At 56.9% G+C, this 10,457-nt stretch overlaps 1 protein-coding gene and 1 long non-coding RNA gene across 2 annotated transcripts; one reads left to right on the top strand and one right to left on the bottom strand.

Moving 5' to 3' along the window:
* The first annotated feature begins 335 nt into the window (after positions 1 to 335).
* Positions 336 to 2,319, top strand: MYOG (myogenin). Its single transcript, XM_004699819.1, has 3 exons — positions 336 to 800; positions 1,530 to 1,611; positions 2,198 to 2,319. Exons 1-3 carry the CDS (start codon positions 336 to 338, stop codon positions 2,317 to 2,319), a joined length of 669 nt encoding a protein of 222 aa, XP_004699876.1.
* Positions 2,320 to 7,778: 5,459 nt separating this feature from the next.
* LOC123522565 lies at positions 7,779 to 10,389 on the bottom strand. The gene is made up of 2 exons (XR_006680816.1): positions 10,309 to 10,389; positions 7,779 to 10,057 (listed from the first exon to the last, which is right to left on the bottom strand). It is a non-coding gene; the product is annotated as an uncharacterized LOC123522565 (long non-coding RNA).
* Positions 10,390 to 10,457: the final 68 nt, after the last annotated feature.

Here is a 10,457-nt window from a genome sequence, read left to right as displayed (position 1 = left end):
CCTCCCCTGTCCCACAGGGGAGGCCGAGAAACGAAAACTAATCAAATTACACCCGACGTTCTCCGGACCCGTGCACAGGAGCCGACCTGGGTCCGCGGCAGGCTGGCTGGGTGGGGCGGGGGCCATGGGGCGCGGGCAGGGGAATCACATCTAATCCACTGTAAACGTCTTGATGTGCAGCAACAGCTTAGAGGGGGGCTCAGGTTTCCGTGGCGTTGGCTATATTTATCTCTGGTTCCATGCCAGCGGGGAGGGTTTAAATGGCACCCAGCAGTTGGCGTGAGGGGCTGCAGGCGCGTGGGGGCCCGTGGCAGGAACCAGTCCCTTCCGACCCCATGGAGCTGTACGAGACATCCCCTTACTTCTACCCGGAGCCCCGCTTCTACGACGGGGAAAACTACCTGCCCGTCCACCTCCAGGGCTTCGAGCCTCCAGGCTATGAGCGGACAGAGCTCGGCCTGGGTACCGAGGTCCGCGGGCCCCTCGAGGACAAGGGGCTGGGGACCCCGGAGCACTGCCCGGGCCAGTGCCTGCCGTGGGCGTGTAAGGTGTGTAAGCGCAAGTCGGTGTCGGTGGACCGGCGGCGGGCAGCCACGCTGCGGGAGAAGCGCCGGCTGAAGAAGGTGAATGAGGCCTTCGAGGCTCTGAAGAGAAGCACCCTGCTCAACCCCAACCAGCGGCTGCCCAAGGTGGAGATCCTGCGCAGCGCCATCCAGTACATCGAGCGCCTGCAGGCCCTGCTCAGCTCCCTCAACCACGAGGAGCGCGACCTCCGCTACCGGGGCGGGCCCCAGCCCGGGGTAAGTGGCCCTGGCCCTGGGGAGTGGGGCCAGAGGGAGCCACCTGGACAGCACGCTTCGTCAGCCTAACGCAGGCAGCAAGCAAGCAGAGCAGTCTGGGGTGGGAGGAGAGGCTGCCGGACCCCTTCTTTGTGTCAGGCTGGACTGTCCAGCTCACCTGCTAGGCCCCTGCCCACCCTACTCTCCAGACAAGATAAAGGCACTGAGGAGGAGATGCGGTGCCCCCAGTGGAAGAATCCAGGAACATGTGTGTGGTCAGCCCGCTGGGGATGAGGATTATTCTGTGGGGGATGGAGAGGTGGGGAAGGGGGAATGCTGGTGGCAGGATCAAAATGGCAAGCTCCCCCACCCAACCCTCAGCCTGGGTATGGCAGAGCAGAGAGGGCACCAGCCGCTCGGCCCCAGTGGAACCCAGCAGGTCTGAGCAGAAGGAAGCCTTACGGGGCCAGATGCTGTCCCCTTCACTCATCCCTGGAGGAAGGAAGTTGATGAGCCCCTTGATGTTGGGTGTCCAGGGTCAAGCCAGGAAAGGCCTGTGGGCAGAGGTTCTGGGTCAAGGTGAGGGTATGAAAGAAGTTGGTTGTGAAGATTCTTGAGTCCAGGGTGGCCTGGCCTGAATCAGTGTGGCCTATGACCCCACCACAGGCACTCCTGTCCTGTGGGATTGGGCAGAGAGAGACATCTACGAAGGGTTGTGCCTTGACCTTGGACCTTCCCCATATCTTGCAGGTGCCCAGTGAATGCAGCTCCCACAGCGCCTCCTGCAGTCCAGAATGGGGCAGCGCACTGGAGTTCGGCCCTAACTCAGCGGGTAAGTGGGGTGGGGGTGGAAAGCTCTGCTCTAGCCCCTCTGGCCCCAGCTCTCAGCCCTCCAGAGCTGGTTCTCCTCTCTTACCGTTATTTCCTGCTCCAGTCCCCCTTCCGCGGCTTTTCTCTGGCCCTGCTGGACACAGGTTTCCAAGGGAGCTTCCCGGAGGCCTTCACCCGATGAGGAATGGTCTGAGCCTCCAGCAGTTAGTTCCCCAGCTGGTGCCTGGTAGCTGACCTTTCTCCACTGAGGGGTGAACGCTCCTGCCCCAGGGCTCCCTGGGAACTGCTGAGTCAGTGCAGCAGAATCTGGCCCAGCACGGGCAGCTCCTCTCTCTACTGCCCTGGCTCCACCTCAGAAGAGCTGCTTCCAAACCCTAATCTCACCAGGGAGCGCACGGAGGTGGCCAGTGGACATACCCTGGCATGAGGCAAGGCAGGCCCTGAAGGAACAGGATTTCTGAGTTTTGCATGCTCACCTGTCCTAAAGAAAACCCTAAGACACCCTAATGACCTCCTCCCCTCTTTGGAACCCCAAGGCTGTCCTTGCCAGCCCCGTTGAGGCTCATCCTCCCACCTTCTCTTTGCAGAGCATCTGCTCACAGCGGATCCTGTGGACGCGCACAACCTGCACTCTCTCACCTCCATTGTGGACAGCATCACAGTGGGGGACGTCTCTGTGGCCTTCCCAGATGAAACCTTGCCCAACTGAGGCCGTCTGCCCGGGCCAGGCATCGGCACGCGCCCCTGAGCTGAATGGGCCACCACCACTTGTGCAGCTGGGACCTCCTAACCCAGGCTGTCCTGATGCCAGGAAGGCGGCCCAGGATAGTCAAATGCCAGACTATCCTTTCCTTATCTGCATAAGGTCAACCCACCACCCGGTGGGGGAAGGGGCTCCCATGTTCCGCTGCCTCTTTAGAGCAGAGGGCATCCCGTTTCCCAGGCGATAAAGCAGGGGACCACAGTGCCCCCGCAGGTGCCCCCTGGGCCAGGGAGCAAACTCAGGAGCCAACCTCCCTGGAAAACACCTCAAGAGACAAAGACCGTGCACAGCTGGACAAGCTGCACACAATTCCTGCTCTCGTCTCTTCCAAATGCAGGGCCTGGCTGGGCCTGCCCTGAATTGAGGAGGGGGAGAAGGGGAGGAACCATCTTCTGTTCCCATGTCCCTGGGGGGGCCAAGCTTTTTGCAGTGACTATTGGGAACCTTCTAGTGGTTGTATGTTTTGTTTTGTTTTGCGTGTCGTTTGTAGACCTGCCATCTGACCAAGGTCTCCTGTGCAGAGGTGCCAGGGACGGGCAGGGAGGGGGAGGGGAGGGCATTCTTGGGGCGAGTTTTGTTAACTAAGCACCGTGTGGTTTTGCAATTGTTTTGTCATTTCTTTGCTAACTTATTTGGATTTCCTTTTTTTAAAAAATGAATAAAGACTGATTGCTAGAAGAGCAATGTCAGTGATGCCTTCCAAACAGACACTCCGCGGGCAGGGCTTCCAAGCACGGCAGTGGGCAGAGTGTTGGGGAGGGGCCAACACTCTGAAAGCATTGGAGGCCTGGTGTTGGGGGTGATCGCTTGGAGCTGGGGAACACTTGCTCTTTTTGCTGGTAACACAGAAGCCAGGGCATGGACTGGGGTGCAGACTAGACCACAGAAAAGCTTGCGGGAGGATGGAGGGAAAGATGCTGAGCATCCCACGGGACTCTTACTTGTTCATGGTCTCCTGCCCACCATCTGGTATCCCAATAGGTTCCTTTGATTCTAATTCACTGCACAAGCTCTCCCACCTAAAGCTCAGCCCACAGCCAGTAGGACCCCTACACAGTAGAGAGCTAGATCCTCTCTCTCTCCTCTCGGAGGCTTCAGGACCAGAGGCCTATGTAGGAGCCTTCCAAAAGCACCAAGTTCACGGCCATCGAGTCGATGCCGACTCACAGTGACTCACAGGAGGTAGAACTGCTCCTTTGAGTGTCCGAGACTGTAACACTTTACGGGAGTAGAAGCCCCATCTTTTTCCCAAGGAGAGACTCGTGGTTTTGAACTACTGACCTTGCGGTTAGCAGCCCAACACGTAACCACGACACCATCAGAGCTCCCTATAGGGACCTTGGGAGGTGGTTAAATGAGAGGCATTGGTCCCACATCCTAGATCACATCCTTGTCAACCAAATAGCATGTCCCCCTCGCCACAGGCATCCATTCTCAGACTGAAGGGGACCCGGGTTCCTGCAGAGACTGCAGGTGCTGCTGCAGTGGGAGGAGGCTTGGTGAAGAACAGCGAAGGGAGCAGCAGCCCAGGCTCCCTTCATACAGGGCTGCTGTTCTGCGCTAGCGGCTCCCAGCAGGCAGGCAGTGGGGAGAGCAAACGAAGCTTTGGATCAAGATTACAGAAGGATTCACTGAAGAGTTAACAGGAGCTAGGATTTGGCCTGTGAATAGCTACTAAAAAATTCATTCATTCCATCGCTCTAGGTGAAGTTTGTCTGATTTATTACAAGTTATAAGTTCTAGGACCATTACAGAAGTCTGGGAATTCTGATCATGAACGAGCCCACTTCCGGTTTGATTCCTTGGGGTTCTTTAACTGACCTAACCCACCAGGCTCTGGGGACCATTCAACATTTATACTGGGGCTCTGCAGGACCATCTTCCCCACACCTGACCTCCGGAAGAAACAGGTGAACACCCAGCCCCCAGTGTCTGCAGAAACTCCTGCCTAAGGAAACAGCCAGCCAGCCAGCCAGCCAGCGCTGAGCCAAGTGGGGGCTGTCTTGCCAGCCTTATTCACAAATTGGGCAAGTCTGGCCCTTTGTGTCTCTTCCTTGTGTCTCGGGTTTAGTCTTGTCCTCTCAGAAGAGCAGCAGAGAAGTCCCTAGCCATTCCCATGACCCCTAACTCTCCCTGACTCGGTGCTCCAGGGCATGGGGAGAACCACTGACCTGACCCCAGTGCTTTGGCATTGGGATTCATATGCCCTCCCGTTACCCTGGTAGTGTCGTAGGGTATGCGTTGGGCTACAAACCGTAAGGTCAGAAGTTTGAAACCACCAGCCTCACTAAGGGGGAAAGATAAGGCTTTGTGCTTCTGTAAAGAGTCCCAGTCTCAGAAGCCAAGGGGGGCAGTTCTTCTCTGTCCAATGGGGTGGTTAGGAGTCGGAATGGCCTCAACAGCAGTTCGCTGCCCTCAGGTGCATCTCACTCTGCCCCTGGGACCCCCAAGCTCCATGTCCCAGGGCCTGCTACCCCGTCCTTTTCCCCTGAGGGATGGGCTGGTTGAGGGCACTCCTTGCCTCTCCAGAGGAGCCTCAGGGGTGGCAGAGTATCCATGTCCAATGGAAATTGAGGTTCCTATCCATACTCTGGCAAGACAGACTGAGCCAGGCCGTTAGTCAAGCGTTTCTTACCATTGTCAGATGGAAGATTCATCTACTTATTCCTTTTCTCAGTCTTAAAGTCCTTGGGGAGAAATCCATTTGTGGAATCTCCCAGGTCATGACTGGCAGACCCGGCCAAGCAGGAGCCCAGCCTCACTCATTGTTTGCACAGAACAAACAATTGTCCTCAAGCACAGGGAGGGACCTGCTTAAACGACCGAACGCTCAGTCTGCACCATGGAATACCGGATAAGACCTCAATTAATGAAGTTGTAGTTCTTCAGGGAAATTAGCTTCAATTCAGTCTTCCGTGCCCAAAAGCACCTCACTAAATCAATCTGGGTTAATCAAATGGTGCCTAATAAGGGATTTCACAGAATCCACGTGAATGAGGAAATTACTTGAAATTTGCATGCCAATTGTTAGTGTGTAAACAGGCACTTCCTGGAGCGGTTGGATAATTCATATAAATTGCAGAATGTTTAAAGTACTATTGGTTGCACTCCAGTAAACATTCCTGGGGAGCTAATGTCTCCAAGTAATGTATTGGGCAGAACGGAACATCTTTTTCAGGTGCAGCAGAGGTAGTATGTCGTTGGATCAGCTGGAGAGGGGCTGAGAGGGGAGACAGTGGAGGGGAGAGGAGCGGCCCCCTCAGTTTAGGAATCTGCTTCACAGCATGTCACGAGTCACTTCTCTGGCTTCCGGACTCCAAGCTGAGGCAGAGCAGCCTGGAGGTGAGTGGAAGCTAGGGAGATGGTTAGACTGAGGATCTTGGTTAGGAAACACAGCCCAGGCCATGTGAGAACCCCAAACCACCATCCCTGACTGTGCGTGATCACTTCATCCTTGTCCTCCCCCAGCCCAGAGCCCAGGCCCCTGCCTCTTACACTCTTTCGTGGGAAGCACAGCAGAGGGGCTTCAGGAAAGAAAGCTCGATTCTTCTTTCCCACAGATGCTAATGGAAGCCTGCAGTTGGCGTCTCATGTCTAAGCTCTGCAGGTCTAAAACCAAACTCGCGATCCCACGTACGTCTGCTCCTCCTTTGCGCGCCATCGCAGGGGATGGCCGTCCGGGAAGAGCATCGCTTCCCTGGATTCCTTCTGATTGCATTCGGGGAGCCAGTGGGTTTCAACGCGGCTTTTCAATCCCCCATCGGTCATAGGAGATGGGGATGGGTTGGAGCAGCCTGTCCACAGCTGATCAGCACCTTTCCTGCTCTCAGGGTGCTTGGCTGTGTCCACCCTACCACCTGGTCCTCTGTGCCTGTGACGCTGCCGTCCGTGTCTGGAGCCCTTGCGAAGCCTCAGAGGAGACTCAAGGGCTAGGAGGCATCGTGCTGCCCTGGGGGACCTCACCATTCAGGTAAGCAGAAGAGAAACAGTCCCACATGAGTTACCAATATAAAACTCGAGTTGGCAGATATAAAAAGTTTGGGAGCCGGCAGGCACTGGGGTAGCTGGAGCTGGGACCCACTTAAAAGAGACGTGATATTTGTGGAGCACTCTGTGCCAGGCAAGAGTTCAAGTGGGCTTTGTTTGTTTTTCAAGTGTTTTACTATACACAAAGCAGTCACGACCACCCGGGTTCCTGGATAGCACAGTGAAGTGCTCCACTGCTGACTGAAAGGCTATGGGTTCAAATCCACCTGGAGGTGCTTGTGGGGAGGGGGAGGGGGGCAGGCCCAGCAGACTACTTCCCCCAAACCCATCCCTGAAACCCCCCGGAGTAGAGTTCTGCGTTGGCATACACAGGGCTGTCATGAGTGGAGAATCAACTCACTAGCCAATGGCCCAGGAGGTAAGGGCAGGGTGCGGAAGTCAGGAGACCTACGTTCGAGACCCAGATCTGTCTTACCAGCTGTGTGCTCGCAGCTTATAATGTCCTGTCCTATAAAACAATCATTCTAATCCTGACACCCCTGGATCACTGTATTACACGAATCAATATACTGTATTCTGCAGCATTCAGCGAGTTTCCTCTTTTACTAGTAATTATCCTGAAAACAGGCCTCTGAGAGAGGCTGGTTCATTCATCCATTTGAACATGGAGACAGACCTAAAGGAGCTTGCTCATAGCCCGGGTGGGAACCAACGACCGCACTGGTTATGTGCAATGTGCACAGAGTGCTGGGGGCGCAAAGGGCTGCTGTTCTCGAATTTGCTGGGGAGGGCTGAGGATGCCTCGGGTGAAGCTGGAAGAGAAGTCCTCAGGGTTCCTAGCTTCACAAGCAAGGGATGAAGTCCCGCTGCCTCCATGCTGCCTCCATGGGTTTGGCTGGCCCTAACGTTTCTGACTTGAGCATCATGAAGCCACAGAGGGCCCCAGACCCACGAGGCTCCGAGGCTCCGTACGGCACACCAGGAGGGGCGGGGCCTCTGATCTAGCGCAAGGTGGCGGGGAACTGCGGAAAGAGCGGGGACTTGGTGGTTGCACGTTCTGTGTAATGTAATCTATGTCAAAAAATACAACGTTTGAACCGCGTGGTGAGAAGCCCCGGAGCGGCAACTCTGAGGGTGGCAAGAAGGCTGAGAGGAGAGCAAGCAGGTAAGCAGAGATGAAGAAGAAAACGTAAATGAAGCCTAGCAGCAGGGCTTCTGACTCCCTCAACACCAGCGGCCCAAGGAGGACCCTCTCCAGCAATCCCACAGGAATACAGTCATTAACCCATGGCGCTAAAGCTCTGGCAGTTACTCCCCCGAATACAACAGTTCTCAGGATTTTGGGAGACCCCGATCATGTCCCATGAGCTCAATGTTCGAATCGACCACAGCAAAAAAGACAGGAGGCCGTGTACACGTTGTTTTAAAACCAGGTTGTTTATTGGTACAGACACATACAAACTCGCACTCACACCCACAACCACACGCACCCATTCTGATGCACTGAGCCAGTACAGTACTGAGAAGGGACCTGACGAGATACAGGAGGCTGGTGAAGAGGGCATGGGTCACTGGCGCTCTCCAAACAAAACCATCTATGGATGATGAGCACAGGTTCCTCTGCGCCATCACCTCGCAGCAGCCCTTCCTTCCCAAGATGCCTAGAATGGCCCCATTCCCCAATTCCGGCTGCTGCTTTCTGCTAGGGGTGAGTTCTGGAGGAGAGGCGGGGGCTGAATCTCCCATAACAGCTAGCCCACTGAGAGTCCTCTGAAGGATGCAAATGGTTTTTGTGGTCCCCAAGCCCACCAGTCTTCGGAATCTGGGGCTTCCTGATCATAACATCCATGATCCACAGGCATCTTTCTTGCCACCCAACTCATTTTCTGCTCCCCAACTCCCCCAGCTCCTCCCGAGAGGCATGATGGTCAGGGAGGGCAGGATCCATCCAAGGAGGGAGACCGAGACCAGGTGGGTACAGCACCCAAGCCTAGGGTTGGGCCCACCCAGCCACATCCACCATGGAGCTCCCTCTACAGTGCGCTAAGCAAGCCCTAAGCCCCAGGCTGTAGCACTCCTTCCAGACTGGGGTACTCTGGCCCATGGTCCCCACTGCTAGCCTCACCCCTGCTGAGAACCCAGTGGATCAGGTTGCAAACTAGCTGCCCCAGCCCCCTGGAGGATGGCACTACCTTGGCCCCTCTCTGAGAAACCACTCCAGAAGCGTTTCTCAGGAAGCCAGCCCTGGGTTCCACCAACCCACCTGGAACGTGGGTCCCTGTTAGCTGCAGGCACCTTGACAGGCAGAGAGAGTAGGCAAGGAAGAGGAAGGCCGTAGGGATAGTCATTCTTACCACACTAGGACTGTTTAGCTCAGTCCCGGTTCCTACCATGCTGCTGGGGAAAGCCATTATAATGATGGAAGCCGGAAGGAAGGGTCTGGAAATTTCTGGAGGCAGCTCATGAACACCAAGAGAGCCCTGATCAAGGGGTAGGGCACTTGGGGACAGGAAGGAGGGTGATTACCCTGACCAACGTTGGTCTTACTGGACTGGGAACATGACTCAGGGAAGGGCAGGGTTATTTTCTTCCTGGGAGGTCAGGGGGAAGGAAGCCTCTGGCCACCTTTGCCCCCCGAACTGAGTTGAGGGTCCGTGTGTATTTGAAACACCCATCATGTTTACGCTCACAGGGCTGGGGTGACTAAAGTGAGGCAGAGGGAGGACGGCGAGGAGGAGAAGGATGCTGGGCGCATCATTGGCAGTACACGGCTAGACCTGGTCTCCTCCACCCCTCGGCCAGCTGCAGTGCCACCTAATGGTTGGGGCAGGGGCTTTCCTTCCCCACTGCCCTGGAGGCCTGGTGCTACCTGAGGTCATTGGCCCTCCCTCAGGCTGACTGCCTACACATCTCCCTGGCTGAGGTGGACAGGGCTGAGTTTCCCCATCCTCACCCATTGGCCCTAAGCTCTGGGGCCTATTTCTCTCAAGTCTGCCCTAACGACTCACACTTGGGAATCTGTTTAGGCTAGACTCCCTCCAGTGTCACCATCCCGAGGGAGGATGTGGCCTGGCCTCTCAAGAGAGACACCCTCAGAGCTGTGGTTGTGAAAACCAGCAGGGGGAAGGATAGGACTGGGGGTGCCAAATCCAGATGTTAGACCATCAGGCACAGCAAGGACCCAGAAGGCAGAAGAGCCCCCAGAGGGGGACAGAGTCTGAGGCACCCTTTTTCTTGGAAAGGTCATCCCAAGCCCTTGACCCAGGGGCCTGGTCCCTGGTCCCCGCAGAAGTCAAAGTCCAGACCAGGTGAGGTCCAGAAGAGAGGGGGTGGGTTCGAACGGCCCCCGGATGGCCATCCTGCCCCTCCCCTAGAGTCCCAAGCATGGGCAACCTGGGTGCCTCCACACCTCTGGGCACCCCACAGCCAAGTCCACCAAAGACGGACAGAGAGGGTGGAGGTGGCAGGGGAGGGTGGTCCTTGGGGCAGCGGGTTATCGAGGGGGTGGACGAGAATATTCTGAGCTCCAGGACAACTGGAACGTCACAGACAAGACTAGGGGCCGTGGGAGGCAGGGAACCGAGCAGGAGGGATCAGGGCTGGCAGAGCCATTTAGCTCGGGAGGGAGCCGGCCCTGGGGGCCGTGGCTAGTCCCGGAAGGCGGAGAGCATGTGTCCGTAGAGATAGTGGGAGTGAGCTAGGAAAGAAAGAGACAGACAGGCAGACGCGGTGAGTCGGGGCCCAGTCCCTGCGCAGCCAAGGTACAAGCTGCAGCGGCGTGCGTGCGTGCGTGCTGCAAAGCGCCAAGCACCAAGGCCCGAGGAAGCAGGACGGGGCAAGCAGGGGCCTTGGGCGCAGCCAGAGGCGAGTGCGGGGGGAAGCGGCAGAGGGCCGCACGGGAGCCCGTGTGCGCGCAGCGGGCCGACAGCAGGAGCCAGGCCCACTTACCCCGAGTCACGGGCACACCCCGTCAGACCCGGGGCGGGAGGGTGGGGGTTCAGCAGGAGTAGGTCCGAACCGTGGAGGTCTCCAGTCTCTGCGCCCCCGCCGTCCCGGCTGGGAGCCGTCGGCAGCGCGGGAGAACACAGAGCGGCCGG

This window comes from Echinops telfairi, unplaced genomic scaffold (assembly GCF_000313985.2).
Source record: "Echinops telfairi isolate 266 unplaced genomic scaffold, ASM31398v2 ScPeMD7_7424;HRSCAF=8462, whole genome shotgun sequence".
Taxonomy (NCBI): Eukaryota; Metazoa; Chordata; class Mammalia; order Afrosoricida; family Tenrecidae; genus Echinops; species Echinops telfairi.
Note: the sequence above shows the minus strand (reverse complement) of the source record. Positions and strands in the feature narration are given on the sequence as shown.

What these genes read in the sequence shown, in the direction of transcription:
- MYOG (XM_004699819.1), top strand. Translation starts at nt 336, where the DNA reads ATGGAGCTGTACGAGACATCCCCTTACTTCTACCCGGAGCCCCGCTTC. An exon ending in GGGGCGGGCCCCAGCCCGGG is followed by an intron (nt 801 to 1,529) that starts GTAAGTGGCCCT and finishes CATATCTTGCAG; the next exon opens with GTGCCCAGTGAATGCAGCTC. An exon ending in GTTCGGCCCTAACTCAGCGG is followed by an intron (nt 1,612 to 2,197) that starts GTAAGTGGGGTG and finishes TTCTCTTTGCAG; the next exon opens with AGCATCTGCTCACAGCGGAT.